General features: G+C 49.4%; 3 protein-coding genes across 3 annotated transcripts; 2 read left to right on the top strand and 1 right to left on the bottom strand.

Annotated features, from left to right (window-relative positions):
• Nucleotides 1-1,197: 1,197 nt before the first annotated feature.
• Nucleotides 1,198-3,657, bottom strand: VFPPC_06919 (alpha-1,2-mannosidase subfamily; the record flags this gene model as incomplete). Its single annotated transcript, XM_018285868.1, has 7 exons — nt 1,198-1,224; nt 1,285-1,878; nt 1,941-2,221; nt 2,276-2,368; nt 2,420-2,695; nt 2,754-3,567; nt 3,634-3,657. 7 exons carry the CDS (start codon nt 3,655-3,657, stop codon nt 1,198-1,200), a joined length of 2,109 nt encoding a protein of 702 aa, XP_018140162.1.
• Nucleotides 3,658-5,886: 2,229 nt separating this feature from the next.
• On the top strand, nt 5,887-7,617 carry VFPPC_06917 (alpha-galactosidase; the record flags this gene model as incomplete). The annotated part of the gene is made up of 1 exon (XM_018285867.1): nt 5,887-7,617. One exon carries the CDS (start codon nt 5,887-5,889, stop codon nt 7,615-7,617), a length of 1,731 nt encoding a protein of 576 aa, XP_018140163.1.
• A 1,654-nt stretch (nt 7,618-9,271) lies between these two features.
• VFPPC_06915 (beta-xylosidase) lies at nt 9,272-11,983 on the top strand (the record flags this gene model as incomplete). Its single annotated transcript, XM_018285866.1, has 3 exons — nt 9,272-9,477; nt 9,545-9,655; nt 9,709-11,983. The coding sequence occupies 3 exons, from the start codon at nt 9,272-9,274 to the stop codon at nt 11,981-11,983; spliced, it is 2,592 nt and encodes an 863-aa protein (XP_018140164.1).
• Between the last annotated feature and the right edge of the window lie 6,750 nt (nt 11,984-18,733).

The raw sequence follows: 18,733 nt of genomic DNA, 5'->3' as shown, positions 1-18,733 counted from the left end.
CATTAATTCACATTAGCTTAGATTCATTTTGATAACGCGAACGAATAATTCATCAATAAAGCATAATCCATCTATCCGTTCAATGGTTGTTCTCGTTGTTCTTGATTGTAAATGTGAAGTTTGAGACCACACATCTGTAACTGTTTCTCCAGATACTTCGCTGTTTTCCGAAAGCTAGCAATGCCCTGGTAACAAGCTCCGCTTTCGAGGTGCTGAACCAGCCCGCTCACTGTCGTAAACGCCAGGATGATCTTTGACGTGCCGGAATTTTTGTCAGCCAAATTGGCTGGACAAAAAACAAATAATTTGTAGTGATCTGCGGACTGCAGATGATGTTGGAGAGCCTGTTGTGTAGGGAAAGGGCGACGACTTGGGTTGCAAAATGGACACCAACAATATGATGATTGGGGAACGGCAACGGCCCAGTCTTTCACGCTGCCCTCTGGTCACCAAATTTTCCGTGTCATGGTGAATTACCATTTTCCTAATTATATCATAATCCATACCAGATGAACAAGCTCCGCTCTCGAGGTGATGAAGCAAGGACCACAGAATCTAACCGGAGGGTGATCAAGCACACAATCCTTTGCGTGCACCAGCAACCCTACAATAGGACTTTACTGTAGGGCCTATAACCTACCACAGTCAAATATGGCTAAGAACAAGGGAAAGGAAACGTGCGTTCACACAAAAGAATTTGGGCGCTTACGCCTGTTTTGGCCAACCCCGACATTTCCCGTCACCGGGCTGGCTTGGCTAGCATCCGTGCCACGGCAAGGGCAAGGGATGCTACGGCTAGCCACAGTGTCATTTCTAGGGGTAGGCAGAAGAGCAACTGGAACTCGAGTGCGGCTGTTGAGTCCGTTGACGCGTGGAGAGTGATGCTGGGGCTTGCGGGCGAATAAGAACAGCGCAGAACTTGTAGTGTTGTTAATAATACCAACTTGCAGAAAATAACATAAAAACCTCGCCAGCTCTTCCCTTTTTCATTTAAATTTATTTTTTTCTTTAGATTTGTTGTTCTTCTTCTTCTTCTTCTTCTCCTCCTCCTCCTCCTTTCTTTTCATCCCTCTGATGACTGCCTTCACTAAGATCTCGAAGGTCACCCCTTTCGTGTGTCTGAGCGAAGTAATTATCAAGAAGTCAGGAGCCTAAGCCCTATTTGAACTTGCGCTCGTCAGCACGCCCGTTGGCGTTCTAGTCGGCATCATCGTTGTTGGAAAGCTGCCCAGCTCATCAGCAAAGTCTGTTCCACATATTCGCTCCGAGACGAGGTCTGCTTACGCTCGGTGGCAGGTTCTCCACCTGGCTCCCCCAACCACTCTCGTTCGGGCCCAATGTCAGCTCTAGCACGCCGCCGTTTCGATAGAAGTCGTGAGTAATCCAGCTCTTGGTGTATAGCTTGCCATTAAGGGTGGCGTTCTGGATATAGATGTTCATGTAGCCGGCGTCGAAGTTGATGTTGCGTACGGTCGCAGTCTTGCCTGTTAACGCGTTGGTCACATTGACCTCGCGGAAAAATGGCGGGTTGATGAGGTAAACGTCCTGCCCGCCCATCGGCCACAAGCCCATCATGGCCAGCGTGCCGTACGAGCCCATCGCGCCGGAGTCATCATTACCTGGTAGGCCGCCAACTGTGTCGTTATATTGGGTTGTGATATAGCGGTGCTGATACTGTGAGGAGAGGCCTGGTCGTCCGGCGTAATGGAAGAGGTAGACCGACAGAAATGCTTGCTCATCACCATAATACAGCAAGTCGTTGTCATGGAGGAACTGCAGCCGTCGCACGAATTCATCCGGGCCACCGAGCTTTGTGATAAGAGAGTCCATTTCGTGAGGGACGTAGAAGGTGTATAGCCAGGCACTTCCCTCGTATGTCTAAAGTAGCATCAGCAGCAGTCCTTTGATTATGGACACTTTCCATCCAGAAGAGATCTCACAGCAATGTTGTCGAACAGATAGCAATATGAATCTTCCCATGGATGCGAGCACAGGCTAGGAGTCTGGAAACCGAATGTGCCGTTTAAGTACCTCGGCTGCAGAAAGCCCTTGAATCCGCGGTCTTTAATATCCTCATTGAACAGATTTTTCCAATTTTGGGAGCGTTTAAGGTACTTCCTGGCATCATCGGGCTTCTGCATATCTTTGGCTATCTGTGCAATACAGAAATCGTCATATGCATACTCAACTGTGCGACTAATGGAGAGATGTAACCGAGGACCTTTTCCGATTTAGTCCAACCGTAACGAAGCACAAGAAGCGTGATTTTACTCACAATGGGGATCAAGGTCATCAGTGGGAATATAGCCGAGTTCCTTCCAGCTGCGCAAACCACCACGGCCCTCGACTGCGCAATTTGCGGACTCATCTGTTGGCGAGTTACTTTGAGCTTCTGTGAAACATAATGGGAGATTTTAACCTTCGGCATCCGAAACCACAGCCTTGTAGCCAGTCGTCCAGTCAACGTTGTCATTGAGACCTTTGATGTACGCGTCGGCCAGAACGACATCTGCATTACTGCCGCCTTGTGTATAGCCTTTACATAGACTCATCCTACAATCGGGAAGCTTTCCTTCATGGCGGTAGATGTCGATCAGACTTCGAACCATTCGAGTTTGGCTTAGAGGGTCGAGAAGAGTGATGAGCGGATGGGTGCTACGGAATGAGTCCCATATGCAGTAATAAGAGTCGTAGTCTTTCCGGCCCTCGTCAGCGCACCAGGGCTCTTAAAAGAAGTTGCGCCGTTTACTCACAAGGCTCGTCGCTCTTCCACAAGGGATTTTCGCCTGTGTAGTCCTGAGGCGAGATCATAGCTCGGTATATGCCCGACCAAAATATGGTCTGCAGCGACTTGTCGACACCGATAGGGTCGATGTTGACAACTTCCATCTTCTTGCGCCAGGCATCTTCGGCTAAGGACTGTGTCTTGTTAAAGTCGAAGGTGGGAATCTCATTCTCAGCGTTGTTGCACGCCTGGTCTTCACTGATAAAGGACATACCAACTCTCGCGAAAATTTGATTCTTATGATCCGGTGTCTTGAATTGCACAAACGCACCGGCCGTCTGATCCTCACGAAAGCTACCAACGTTGATGCTTTTGGAGAACGTGGCCTTGCCGTTCACGAAGACACCAGCATCTTTGACCTTTGCCCCTGCAAAGTCCGCACATGTGTATAGCACGTAGTTTCCGTTGTTTTCGTCACTGAATGAAGAGCCGAACCCGCCAGAAGCCTTAATGCGACCAGAAGATGCATCAACGGACGCGTTTGCCCTGCTCCGCGAGTTACGCAGGTCTATCAGATCCAGCAAGATCAGGGGTTGAGAGGGGATTTTTTCTCCGCCTAAGACCTCTGGAAAAGTAAATCGGAACAAAGTGGTATGATTGGACACTGTCATGTCAGCCGTGATAGCTGTATCCAATGACAACGTGAAGTAGCCTGGCTTGGCAACGACGCTCTTTGGCTTAGGGTTCGTCCCGCGGTCGTTCTTTGTGAAGTGGCATTGAAGCGGATCTCCATCGGGGCATCCGCTTTGAGGGAAAAGAGGAAAGTTTCCAAGAGAAGCCCACTTTGTTTCGTGTCAGCTCTGAGATAAGCCGAAAGACACAAGTACTGCTACTGCATCACCACTCACCCCTCCAGTGCCACTGTCGTGCATATGTGAAAAGCCGTTAACTAGGAGCGAGCTGTTTAGCCCTATAATTCACTTGCAGAGTTCTGAGCCAGAGCGCTGTTTGGCGTGGGAAATGCAGACCTTTACGGCCATCAAAAGAAAAACCTCCATTATTATTCGATTCCGAGTCAGCCACAGCCTTGGCCATTCCAAAGGGTAGCGTGGCTCCAGGAAAGACGTTCCCTGCTTCTCGTTATCTTCCAGAACTTGGCATGTTGCAAATATGGAGCCTACCACCATTAGACGTGCCAATCAGGGGATTGACATAGTCGAGCGGATCGTACTTGGCGCTAGCAACTGACCCGAATGTCACCGCTGCTGCGAAGAGCAAATTATAGATACCCATCTGACAAATCTTTGCCCTCGCGAATTGCGGAGTTGCGGCGAAGCGTAAAAAAAAAAAAGAGTCTGGTAGCCGTGAGGTCGAAGGATTACAGACTTCTTTAAATATTTCCCTATGTTACCCATCCATCGAGATCCAATAAACGGTAGTAACCTAAGGCGCTGCCTGGCTTCGCGAAAGTGGACAAGCATGGAAGCCTAGAAGTCGGCGTCTAAAGTGCGAAGGATGCAGATAGTAGTTCTAGCCCCATTTCGTATGCGCTGGAGACACTCATGAAGTTCTGAGAGGATTCCTGCGATGAAAGGGATCAACCGATCGCTTTGCCATTTTAACGAAGCGTACTCATCGAGTCTCCACAAGCATTCAATAACTACAGGCTTAGCTCTGTTGGGGAACGCGAAGTCGAGAGGTGATCGGGTTTTGCGACAGGGGAAGGGACGCCTAGGGAACAATGTCTGTCGTTATTGGAAGGTGATGTCAAATTGCCCCCCCCCAGACTTTCCCTGACTTCTGGTGCGTTTTTCACAGATGAGCCAATAGAAACGTGTTGGACCCTGGCGATCCGCACCAGAAGTCATCGGCAAGGGTCTTAGCTGGAGCGGTGGACCCGCAGACCAGCCCCCAACCTGTATTGGTGCGGGAAACGGTGAGTTGCAACGCAGGGACTTGAAATACATTTTACTCGAGCCCGTGACAAAATTCGTTTGCCTGCAGCGTAACACCTGGATAAACCGATAGTTATAGGTCTAGATTTTCGTCTTAGAATACTCTTATGGTCTGCTATGTAAGCGAACCAATCAGAGACAGAATTTATATGACTATTTACCCGCTGCGTACTGGCAGTGCGGAGATCATAAGTATAGTGTGGCCCACGGCCGACTTCCTAAAAAAAGCGTTTATACGCTCGGCACAATCCCGTCCGCTTGTAAGTCTGGGACTAACGCGCCCCGATGTAACGCATTGTTACCGTTCATGATGGGATGCTGCTGGATGGAGCTTTGACATGGAAACAGGCTCAGAAGGCTTGGCCCGGATAACCGTCCTCCGCCGTCGAATACTCGGGGTGATATTGGCGGACAGTTGCCATCGGCGCGTTGATTCCTTCTCCAGATAGTAGTTGCCTCAGTGTGAGACCCGACGATGCTGTGGTTATCACTAGCAAGCCATCAAATGGCAGGACATGAACATCACGCTGAAGATCATTTGAGCATCTTCAGGGGTATGTCTCCGATGCCTTCTTACAACTGAAGCGAGTGGCAGGCTGCGAAGGACTTGTCCTGCACATCTCCTGCGGCAGTATGATCATGTTTTGCGTCGTATTATCAACAATAGCTGCAACGTTGTACAGACACTGCAGCGTTGCAGAGCCTTGCTCAACCAGATTGATCTTGATGGACATGGACGCGCAGCTCTGTGCAGTGTTGAGTTCAACTGAGCTTGGTCTGAAGCTGAGGAGCTCTGCTTTTGCTGACACAGGCCAGGGGAAATTCTCCGCAAATCGCCATAACGAGGATTGTTACCTGCCTTTTGCGTAGGAATCTGCTCCGTCTCTGGAACGCCAGCTTACATCAGCTTTAGTATGTGTGCGAGCCGCGTTGGATCTCATGACCTTTTGGTTGACAAGTACATCTTTGACAATTTTACTATGAGGCTGTCAATCTTCAATAAAATTCTTTTATAAATACGGCGGCATCGGTCTGAATCTATCAAGTTTTGTTTTTTGTTCTTGGTAACCAGGGTTCCAACTCAAATATACCAGACCAGAGATTCTCAATTTACCTCAGGGGAAGCTGAACTAATTGGCCGGTGCCACAATAACCTTAAAACTGCTTTTCTTTCCCCATACAAACGGAGCTACCGTCAACAATAATATGAAGTCGCGGTCGGCTCTCATCACAGTCGCAGGACTGGTCAGCACGGCCGCTGCCGGCCAAGAGAAACTCCTCCCCCTCCCGCCCATGGGCTTCAGCGCCTGGACTGCCTATGGGTTGGGTGCCCGGGATCAGAATTTCCGTGATATCGCGGATACCTGGAGTAAAAATGGCCTGCACGCCGCCGGCTATAACCGCATCAACTTGGACGACGGCTGGCAACAACTACGTCGTGCGGATAACAATTCCTTGGTCCCAAATTCCAGGAACTTCCCTTACGGCTTCCGCGCGCTCACGGACTACCTTACCAACAAGGGCTTCAAACCCGGCATATATACTGCCGCGGGCATGCACACCTGCGGGGCCAACCCCATACCTGAAAGGTCATACCCCGGTTCCTTGGGCTACGAGGACATAGACTACAAGGACTTTGAGAACTGGGGCTTTGAGTATATCAAGTTGGATGCCTGCCACATGCCCGAGGTCAGGGGACCTGACAACTGGCCCGCTGGAGTTCCCACCCCCGTCCACAACGAATCGGTCTACCGCGAGGTGTATGGCAAATGGGCCGGGATTCTTGCCAAGTCCAGGAAGCCCATGGTTCTGTCCAACTCGGCTCCGGCCAGCTTCTATCCCGAAGTTTGCACGAACCTCGCCGATTGGTATACCGTCATGGGCTGGGTCCAAAAGTTTAGTGGGCTGGCTCGCCACGGGGTTGATACTGACGGCTCCTGGGGCAACGTAATGAGAAGCTACTCCTTTAATAACCGCCTGGCCCGTTACCAGAAGGTCGGCTTCTACAACGACCCGGACTTTCTCCACGCTGGAAGCCAGACTCCCGACGAGCGGAAGAGCCAATTCGCTCTTTGGTGCAGTTTCTCTGCGCCATTGATCATCGGCGACGCATTTGGGGAGAGGCTAAATGAATATAACTATCTGATCAACAAGGACCTGATTGCTATCAACCAGGACAAGCTTGTCCAGCAGGCCACCCTGGTGAGCAACGACGGCACCTGGGATGTCCTGACTAAGAGCCTTGATGGCGGCGACCGTGTTCTCACTATCCTAAACAAGGGCGCCTCCGCTGGTAACATCAATGTCTCCTGGGAGAGGATCGGCCTGTCGTCCAAGGCTCTGCGCACCAGCAAGAAGTTCTCTGTCAAGGATCTGTGGACCGGCAAGAGCCTTCAGGTTGTATTTAAGGACGGACATATCGGCAGCACTAACACGTTTGCCGTCGGCGTTGGCGGCATCACTGCCCGGGGCGTTCCCTCCCACGGCACCGCCGTCTTCCGCATTGGCAAGTCCGATAGCCCTGTCACGCCCACCGGTCTCATCTTCACCACCGCCGGCAAGACAGAGCAAGGGACCGCCTATGGGTCACATGAGGAGCAGAAGTGCCTCACCGACAACGAGTCCGGCAATGTGACTTTTGCTACCTGCGATGGCTCGGATGCTCAGACCTGGAGGGTCCGCCCCGACGGCCGTATTAACAGCTTGCTCCGCCCGAATGAGTGCATCGTCGATGCCTGGGGCAAGATTCTGTCTCTCCAGTCTGGCTGCCAGTCTGATACCTGGAGATACGATATCTCTGGCAACCTGATCAACGGCAAATCCAAGAACTGCCTAACTAAGAAGGATTATGGTGCCGCCACTGCTGCTAAGTGTGGCAACGAGCTTAATAGTCAGGTTGTGGCTCTGCCTATTGGTGTTACTGTGGTTGGCCAGTGATGGATATTCATGTTGAGACTGGAAGAGTTATAGGTAGCGCCTGTTTTGCTAGTTTCAGTAACGCTTTGCCTCGTTTTTGTTTGTTCCGATGAACAGAGCATTTAATTCGGCAATTCTTGCCACGCTATGACAGTCATAGTTAGCTATATTCTGTACCATGGCTCACGGGTAGTTGCTCGTGACGAGTTTATTGTTCTTTAATTCTGGGCGGGACATTTCTACGCCCTCTTTAACACCAGTGAATTCCCTTCGTCCTGTAACGGCGTAACACTTTGTTTAATAAGCAAATGCCTTCGTATTGTCTATCTAGAGCTGAGGAAAACATGAGGAAAGCAGGTTCGAGGCGAGCTTCGAGCTTGCGTGTATACGTTTAGACTTCCTATCCATACTCTATACTCCATACAGGTCTATATGGAATATGGAATATGGAATGAACCCTGTATGGAAGTTATTCTATGCGCGTGAAATACTCCTACATATTCACATTTCAGTCATAAGATTCTCGGAATTCTGGTAATTTTACTCATTTTCTTGCTCTCTCAAACATCAGTTGCTAGCAGCGCTGAATCTGAAGCATAATCCGGTTAAAGAACCGCTTTGAGACACCATGAAACAACCTACAGCACTGGGACTAATAGTTTTCGCAAACTACTGAAGTATTCCATAGGTATGGGATATGGAATACGTGTATGGAATACTTTTGTATGGAAGACCGTATCCCATAGGCGTATGGATAATAATCCTGTATACGTTGCTGGTTAGCGACTTGGGACACGATTAATTTACTTGCTTATCTAGGAACTGCACTGGCGCCGAAGCTCCAAGCCCGATAGAGCCGGGTCCAGAGCATCAAGCCTAGCTCATGATATCATAGCTAGATTCAGTAGCAGCCTCGTGATATTATTGCACGATACGAGCCGTAATGATAGCATGACAAGCCTAATACTCATATCAGTAAAATGGTCTGATGTTAATACCGGCGGCCTAGAGGTGGAGACTAGAGCACATCCCTACCTACCCCAAATGGCAGCTGTGGCTGCTCTCGTTAAAACAATGTACAGAGATACTGCCGCCCCTATCGACAACGACCATGTTAGTTACACAAGATTCCAGAGCATTATACCGTTTAGGTAACGTTACAGTACTTCTCAATAGTACAACATGTCTACTAGCTTATATTTCCTCGGGTATGCAAGCCTTCCCAGCCTGCTACGTTTGCGGAAATGGAGTGATGGATACACCCTGTCATTTGGTAATGTGCTACCGAAGATGACGACGCGTCATTGGCAACTTTCTCAACGTAATTGGGACAGGCAGATATTGGAACTACTTACCCGTCGGGTAATGGCAGAGAGTATCTAGACTGAAATATCGCATGGGGCCAAATCATGGGGATCCATATGAGTCCCCGGCAAAAATTCTAGACTTGTGTAAGCAGCGCCAATGTAGCAAATTGGTTGGGCGTATATCAATTGTCCACTATAAATACACGAATCATGTTCGGTTCATATTCCAACCTAGGCGCAGCTCTTAACTACTTTTTATAGCTGCCTAGCAAGATCAAATTACGCGAGACTAGAAGAGCAGTTTGATTTGGCGCCCTCTTTTTGCTATGATAAGCCCAGCATTTAAGCGGCTGACGTGGATACTGTCCATGTTGGTTATCGACGGTGTTCACTCTAGAACATGCTTGCCAGCTTACAACGCCCAAATCAGCTATTCTGGTTGCTATAGTGACTTCGGCGATCGTCGAATCCTCCAAGACCAGTTCATGGACTTGGGAAGCCTTAACAGTCCCCAGTATTGCGCTGACCTTTGCGGGTCTGACGGATATGAGTACAGTGGCGTCGAGTACACCACGTAAGCTTTTGAGGTTAACTTCTCATGCCTACAAGAACTCCCCTAACAAATTGACCGAACATCCTAGGCAGTGCTTCTGCGCACACGCCATTGCCGAGTCCGCCCAGAAAATTGACGAGAGCAAGTGTAATGCCAAATGCCCCGGTAATTCAAAGATTTCCTGTGGAGGTAACCTCGCGTAAGAAACGAATCGTTCATTTGCCCACACAAATAAACCTAACACTCCAACAGGATCAATGTATACGCAATTAAAAACCCCAAAAACCCTCCAAGAAGCCTAATGCTAGCAGACTGCACTCGGCAACCGCTCTGTTCTAATGACGTCTGTGATACCGGAAAGAGCATTCAAGACAGAGCAGCTGCTCTCATCAAGGAGATGACGCTGGATGAAAAGATCGCGAACAGTGGAAGTATGGACTGGTTTGGCCCGGTCGCGGGGGTCCTAAGGCTTGGTTTGCCTCAATATCGTTGGGCCAACGAGGCCTTACACGGCGTCGCTCGAGGTACTACTCAATTCAACACTCCATTCGGAGCGAATTTCAGCGCTGCGACCAGCTTCCCCATGCCCATCTCAATGGGTGCCGCATTTGACGACTCATTGATCAACGAAGTGGCAACTACGATCGGCACAGAGGCTCGTGCCTTTGCAAATAGCGGACGTATGGGCTTTGATTACTGGACGCCAAATATCAACCCGTACCGCGATCCCCGCTGGGGCAGAGGTCAGGAGACCCCTGGAGAAGACTCTTATCATATTCAAAAATACGTCTACAATTATGTGAGCGGCTTGCAGGGTGGTGTCAATCCAGAAGTCTACAAAGTCTTGGCAACTTGCAAGCACTATGCCGCTTACGATATTGAAACGGGTAGATTTACGATTGATGTCCGCCCGACCTTGCAGGATATGGCAGAATACTACCTCCCGATCTTTCGGACGTGCGTTAGAGATGCCAAAGCTGCCTCTATCATGTGTGCCTATAACGCAGTTAATGGTTCGCCTGCTTGCGGAAGCAAGTATCTTCTCAAAGACATCCTTCGTGACCACTGGAGTTTTAACGAGCCATTCAACTACGTTGTCTCTGACTGCGACGCCGTTCATAACACCAAGTTTTACGCTGACGATGTCGAGGGCGCAGCTGTCTCGTTAAACGCGGGTACCGATCTTGACTGTGGAACTACATATCCTCGGAACTTGCATGATAGTATTGCGTCTAATGGCACTACAGAGGCGACACTCGACAAGTCCCTGAACCGACTCTATTCAGCCTTGATCAAGGTTGGATATTTCAATCCTCCTGAACAATATAATTCTCTTGGCTGGAAAGATGTCAACACCACACAAGCTCAGCAACTTGCACACCGCGCTGCTACCGAGGGAATGGTTCTACTTAAGAACGACGGCATTCTTCCACTATCCAAGAATCTTTCGAAGGTAGCAGTGATCGGGCCATGGGCCGATGCGACGACCGAAATGCAAGGCAGTTCTGGTTATCGTGGCATTGCGCCGGTTCCCATCATTAGCCCACTCAGCGCTTTCCAAAGCCACTGGTCCGTCGTGAAATACAGTCGGGGTACAGGCATCAATACGGAGAACGGAGAGGATTTAGATGCAATCGAAGTAGCTAAGGCGTCGGATTACATCCTATATCTAGGAGGAATCGATGGGTCTATTGAGGACGAGGGCAACGATCGGCTTGACATAGCCTGGCCGCGCAATCAGCTGGACCTAGTCTCCAAACTATCCGCCCTTGGGAAGCCTCTAATCATTGTTCAGTTTGGCGGTGGCCAGGTAGATGACTCTGACCTAGTTAAGAATTCCAATGTCAACGCAATATTATGGGCAGGGTACCCAGGTCAAGCAGGCGGGAATGCCCTTTTCGATGTTCTTACAGGCGTAGCACCTCCGGCTGGAAGACTGCCCGTCACACAGTATGCTGCAAGCTATATCAATGGCAACAACATCAAGGATATGACCATGCGGCCGAGCTCGGGCGTTCCAGGAAGAACATATAAGTGGTATACGGGCGAGCCTGTTTTCCCGTTCGGTTACGGTCAGCACTATACCAACTTTTCCATTTCCTGGCAGTCAACGCCGAGCGAAGCATCCTATAATATCGGGACACTGGTAAAAAATACTCGGGGTTTCAAGGACCTGGCCAAGTTTGTGGACCTTGTTGTAAATGTCAACAATACGGGAGGAAACACAAACCTCTCTTCGGACTATGTCGGCTTGCTATTCCTGTCTTCCAATGCTGGGCCTTCACCACGTCCGATCAAGCAACTTGCTGCGTACGGGCGTCTATACAAGATTAGTGTTGGCTTCACTAAGCAGTTAAAACTTACAGTTAATCTGGGCTCGTTGGCGAGAGCGGATAGTAACGGCGACCTATATATCTATCCCGGAGATTATACTCTGGCTCTGGATAGTGACACCAAGATCACTTGGAAGTTTACGTTGACTGGTCAGGCGACCAAGATCGACACCCTTCCGAGACAATCCCCGTAGTCAATGCTGAAATGAACTCTACACTTGTGGCCATGTGGTTTATGAAACTGGGAAGGCTAGTTGTTAAGCCTTTTAGGCCTCGAGTCAGTCTTGGCCTGCGGCATTGCTTCTGAACAAGATATACTAATGGCAAACTCGGGCTATTCTTAACGAGGCTTGAATGCTTCTCCATGAGCACTATGTAAAGCGTAAATCCCTGTGAGATGAACTGATCAGTTGCGACAAAAAAAAATCCAAGAAGAAACGAGCGCGAAATGATGTTGCCTGAGCACGCCGTATTGATACCCTGATTAAGCCGACAACACAGCCACCGCATATCCCCAAAATGCCTGGACTATTAACTGTAGGTGGGTGTAATGGCTGGCTGCTGGAAACCTGTTATTTGCTGAAGTGAGGCATTGCTCCTTTTGGGACAGTGAGACGCCTGAGCAATGCATTCACTACACACGGCGGGTCGGGTGCTTTGTATAGGCACCGTTTGGTAGTGTTGACACTACCAGGACTTGCAAAAGCTAATTGGCGGCCCAATCAGCTAGACCGTGGTTGCCGTTGTCTGATTTAGATACCTCCGCCTGCAGGTCTTGCTTTGCTGGGTAGCAATAGTCTGTCTCGGCGAGTCCATTGGGGGTGCGGTCCTGGATCGGACCTGACTAGATAGTATCCTCGTTGATGGAGATGATTTTGTCGCCGCCGCCGTCGACGATGGCCGCGTGTAGTCTGCCGTTGCCTATGGGCAAGGCGCCAGTTGACTAGTCAGTCGCTGGCGCCGTATACCACAGGAATTGTAACCCGTCGAGGGCAGCCAAGGCCCGGGTACCCAGCCATGCCAGGACAATGGTGAGAGTCGGCTGCTTTATCAGTGCGGTTCCGGTCAATAGTGAAGATAGTGACCCAGTGATTTAAACTGTCGCCGTTCTTAGTTGTTACGCTCATGACTCTTATCCATGGGTTTGTCTGGAGACGCGGCCAAGACTGATGGCTGCATCACTTCGACGAATTGCCCATTGCCGCCCAAGACGGGTCTTTCGACCTTGTATATCTATCCTCATCTAATTGGGGCGGCTCCGATTTGGTCGTCGGGTTCTAATGCGGTGCGGCCAAGGCTGCCAGGATTGAAGTTCGATGTTTGGATGCGTAGCTTCAAGCCGTGGAGGAAGGACGATGCTCGGATCCGGGGTTTTGCGGGAAAACTGCGAAGGAATAGCTCCGCCGAACAGACGTCAAAGCGCCGCCGGTATATTAATCGTCGACTTCACATATTAAGGGCATACGAGCTGTTCTATCTAGTCACATTTAGCCCGTGGGTAGCTCCGGCTGGTCCTGTCACCTTACAATATGCTGACGGAAGTGCATAAGATTGAATGCGGACAGTAGATTCAATCTCGTATCCTTTTTGCATAAGAAGGTCAGGTTGATATGCGCAAGCTGCCACAGAGGCTCCGATAGACCTGCCCGTTGCAGCTTGGAATATTAGCTAATATCCTATTCTCCTATCAATTGCGTATCCGCTCCTGATCGTTTCTCTCTACGCGCAGGCGAGGTGTGAGAGCAAAGACACTTACAGCTCCACAACCTCCTGGCATGTGTGTACTTCTGACAATCTGCCGAGACTTGTCAGACACGTTCTCGACCGATTAATAGGCATCTGTCGGGTAATTCAGTAAACGCCGTCTGCCGTTACGCAGCTGGGTAAATGATTTGCAATAGGTTCGCTTATATAGCATACTCTGAGCGACGAACCGTAGGAACCTGTGTTGGTGTTACGCTGCGGGTGAATGGCTAACGCCGGAAACATGCAGTCCCCATCTTTGGGCTATTTCTGCGGGGTCGAAATTACACTGTTCGGTTGCCAGTAATAAGTTGCTCGTACATGGCTAGTACCAGGAATGTCCACTCTCCACACTACCTACCTTGGTAGGTAGGTATGTAGGTATGTAAACGCTGCTAGGTAAGGTAACCCGCTTCCGACGTACATGCCTCATTGTAACCCAGAGGTCTCAGAGGATAAACGGGAGAAACTTCCCTGGACCTACTGCAAAGGATAAGAATTATTGCGTCCCTAGCTTCACTTCGTCATGGAGGCTGCAAAATCCCGAGCTCAACTCTCCATCAGCGTTCCCACAAACATGGTGATAACCACCCTTATTTATTCCGTCTTCAGAGGGCTTCTAGCCCAGGCTGCCGCTGATGCCAGCAACTATTGGCCTGACCCGCACGCTTTACGAACGTTGCCTGATTGCACACGGGATCCGCTTCGTAGCACTCCCATATGCGACACGTCTTTGAGCCCTGACCAGCGTGTTGCACGATTCATCGGCAACTTCACTCTTCAAGAAAAGACTGACAACCTCTATTTCTATGCTCCAGGTGTTCGGAGATTGGGGCTTCCTCAATACATCTGGAGCGCCGAGACCCTTCATGGCGTCGCCGGTAGTGATATGTTTTTCGATCCTGTACCTGGTGTAAATTTTTCCTCGGCAACTTATTTTCCCATGCTAATTCTCATGGGAGCAGCCTTTAACGACAATCTTATTCACCGCGTTGTGAGCATTATTGGCAAGGAGGGCCGAGCTTTTGCCAATAGCAGATATTCCAGCTTTAACTTCTTTGGCCCTAATATTAGCACATTTAAAGATCCAAGATGGGGAAGAGGCATGGAGACACCTGGAGAAGATCCTTTTCACGCTTAGAACTATACATATAGCTTTATTACCGGTCTACAGGGAGGCGTTAACCCCGAGGAGATGCAGGTTATTGCCGCCTGTAAGCATTACGCTGTTTATGACGTTAAGGGAGGTTAATTTAATAATAGCTTTAACCCCACGCCGCAAGATCTTTCCGACTATTATATGCCCCCTTTTAAAGCTTGCACCCGAGACGCCAAGGCTGGTGCATTGATGTGCTCATATAGCGCTGTTAATGGTATCCCATCCTGTGCTAACAGCTACTTACTTTAGACCATTCTCCGAGAACATTGGGGGTGGTCTGAACCTCACCAATGGATTGTCGGAGATTGTGCCGCCGTCGATGCTGTCGCTACCCATCATCATTATGCCAAGAATGCTTCTGACGCAGCTGCTGCATCTCTAAATGCTGGAACTGATATTGAGTGCGGCACTGAGCATGCTTATAGCCACCTTAAGGACGACATCAGCCAGGGTCTTACTACCGAGCGGACGCTTGACAAGTCTCTTGCGCGGCTCTATCGCTCTCTGCTTTGAGTCGGGTACTTCGACAAAAAGTCATCGTACGCAAAGCTTAGCTGGTTAGACGTTAATACCGCTGACGCTCAGTCACTCGCCTATGAAGCCGCAGTAAAGGGCATAACGTTGCTTAAGAACAACAGCATCTTACCCTTGCCAAAGGAAGTTGCTAATGTTGCAATTATTGGCTCGTGGGCTAATAACCCTAACGCTATGCAATCGACTTATGCCGGCCCTGCTCCCTACTTGGTTAGCTCTTTGAAGGCTATGCAGACAAAATGGCACAATATTCAGCACGCTTACGGCGCCGACATGACAGGCAACAAAACTGGCAGATTCAACGAGTCTATTAACCTTGCTAAGTCGTCCAACTATATCATATACTGTGGCGGTCTTAATAAGCGTACCGAGACTAAAGACAGTGATCGTCGGGATCTTGTCTGGCCTGGCGGGCAGCTGCACCTTATCTCCAAACTGTCTGATCTGGGTAAGCTCTTAATCGTCGTGCAGTTTAGCGGTGGCCAATTGGACGATTCTGATCTCTTGTCCAATGCTGCCGTCAAGGCCATCGTGTGGGCTGGCTATCCCGGCCAGGAGGGCGGCAACGCTCTTCGGGATGTGATGGATGGGACACGGTCCATTGCCGGGAGACTTCCTGTCACGCAGTATCCCGCCGGATACGTCGACTACCATAGCATGCTTGATCCTGCGCTGCGGCCAGGTATTAGTACCGGAAATCCTGGGAGAACGTACAAATGGTTCAATAAGCCGGTGTTGCCGTTTGGCCACGGGCTGCATTACACCGATTTTAAATTTTCCTGGAAATCTGCCCCTAAAGAGACTTACAGTATCTCTGAACTTATCTCGGCTGTTCAGGCTGGTCAAGTTGTTGACAAGACTCCGTTTGCGACCGTTGCCATTAATGTGAAGAATGCTGGCGGTAAGGCAAAAATGACCTCCGATTATGTCGGTATGCTATTCCTGTCCACAAAGAACGCTGGCCCCGGGCCATACCCATTGAAGAGCCTTGTGACATATGGCCGCCTGCACGACATCAGAGTCGACCACACGGAGACCCTTACCCTGAAAATCCCGCTAGGAGGTCTTGCGCGCGCAGACACGGAGGGCAGTATAGTTATCTACCCCGGTGACTACACTCTCACCCTGGACAGCGACGCCCGCCTTTCCTTCAATTTCAAACTCACCGGCCGTGACACGGTGATCGAGACGGTGCCCGTGCCGCCTCCCGCCCCAGTTCCGTTGTCCTACCAGGGTTGTTACCAAGACAGCAGCTCCCGGATCCTCTCCATCCAGCTCCCCGACCTCCCCTCCACAAACTCGCCGCAGCAATGTGCTGACCAATGTCAAGAAGCCGGACACTTGTTCGCCGGCGTCGAATATGGGAACGTCAGTCCGCTGTTCTTCCCTTCCCCCAGTGCTGTCAGGCAACAAGCTAACACCATATGTCTCGCCAGTCAATGTTTTTGCGGAGACGTCATAGCCAAAGGTGCGGCTTTGCTGGACGACTCTAAGTGCGACTACAAGTGTTCGGGAAATAACAAAGAACTTTGCGGTGGTAACTACTCGTAGGTGTCTTTTTCGCCATAATATTGCACACTCTGAAGTTAATTTACAAGCTGCTGACATCATGCCAGTATCAACGGGTACAAGATCACGCCGCCCACAACCATTCAACCTCCTTTCTGGTCCAGCCAGTCCATGACTAACAAGTTCGCTGTGAGCTAATATGTATTGACGATCAGATGTCACCTGCTCTTCAGCTCTTTTCCCTTTCCCACGCTGGCACCCGGCGGTTACACTCGTTTGTCTATTTGTTGGAAGAATTGCATGTCTCTCCTCAAACCTCAGAGGCAAAAGTCATTGATTCTACGAAGAAATGACTCATCAGAATCGTATAACCCCGATTTTAATGTGCTTCGCCTATCGTGACTGCAGATGTCGAGCCACAGTAACAAGATGGCGGCGCGGCACGAAAGGACGGGAACAACGATTCATGGTGGCTGAAGGAACCAAAGAGTCGCATTTGGCGACCAAGTTAGCAAAAGCGAATGACACACTTCATTCAGAGGCCTGGGGCTCCGAGATTGCCGACCAGTTAAATTTCGTCAGCTGTAGCATTGTGTCGGAATGACCACTGTGCCACTCGCACAAAACAAGTATTTGTATCTTTATGCATGTAGTTATCGATGATTATATCTGACATACTGGCTATGCGCAATAGCGATTTATACTCCCCCCCCCCCCCCCTAACTTGGGAAGGTCCCACGTAGAAACTTTGAAAAGGCTGTCCCAGGAGAATCACCTGGGAGCTATATGCATGCGGGCCACAAATTGCTACGCAGCAACAACGGTCACGTTTTGATACTTTTACAGGCTCCAAACCACAACTTACAATACATTCCAGCTTCCAAGTTCATAGAAGATGCGGTGCGTGTCCCCCTCCTCTCTCCCCAACAATTTTATATATATATATATATATATATATATATATATATATTTTGTTGCGCAAGGCTTGGAATTCAAGTAGTTATGGCCGAAGCCGAAGTACACAGTCTCGGAAGCTCTTGCTTTCTGCGACATCCGCACGATATTGCCAATATATCGAGCCACATCAAAGTATGTGCCTCAAATCCTGTTTCCTTGTTGTTCTGCATTAGAGGCCGTTATGTTCCATCGATCCTGCAACAAGACATCTTTGGCCGCCCTTCTGGCGCATGTGGCATTAGGTATATTAATGATAGTCTGGCACACAACTATGAAGTCACATGAGATCGAGCATGACGACAACGAAAGTGCCAATTGTATTGAATGAGAATTATCTGAATAACAATTGAAAGAAGGGGATAAATGCAGCTATTTATCTTGTGAGCAGCTTTGCCGCCTCGGCGAAGTTGTAACAAGTAACCATATCTAATACAATCTCAAGACCAGGAGTCGTTGGCAGTACAATGCCGCGTCGCGTCATCGTAGCATTGCAAAGAGCAACGACTTACCCCCTCTTGAGTAGCTGACAGCTGATGGCCTGATGTGCCATTAAAAACCACACAGGAACTGATATGCGGGTCGTACGGCTGTGCAGCTGAGGTGTTATCAGCCACAATGGAAATATTTGCAGCGATTAATCCGACACGCAGCCATCGTTCCTAGTCCCGTTGTAGCACAAGGACACTAGGGTACGGCTGATAATTAATATTATGCCCTACAAACCTATCAATCGAGACCAGAAATGTAGACGCAGCGAGATGACTCGTTTACGCTTGAAGCGTTGCCGTGGACGAGTTACAAAGGTACGTTGATACTTTCACGCTCGGTAAACATGTGTCAGATATAATCATGGATAACTTACATGCATAAAGATACAACTATTTTTGTGCTAGTGGCACAGTGGTCATTCCGACACAATGCTGGATATCGATCTCTGCAATCAGATTAAAAATCACCTGAATTCGACAGTGACGTTGCCTTTCGTGCTCACTCATCAGATGTAACCTGATGATATCTTCGCTCTCACAATTTCTAATATATA

This window comes from Pochonia chlamydosporia, chromosome 7 (genome assembly GCF_001653235.2).
Source record: "Pochonia chlamydosporia 170 chromosome 7, whole genome shotgun sequence".
NCBI classification, from domain to species: Eukaryota; Fungi; Ascomycota; class Sordariomycetes; order Hypocreales; family Clavicipitaceae; genus Pochonia; species Pochonia chlamydosporia.
This window is presented reverse-complemented; position numbering and strand designations above follow the sequence as displayed.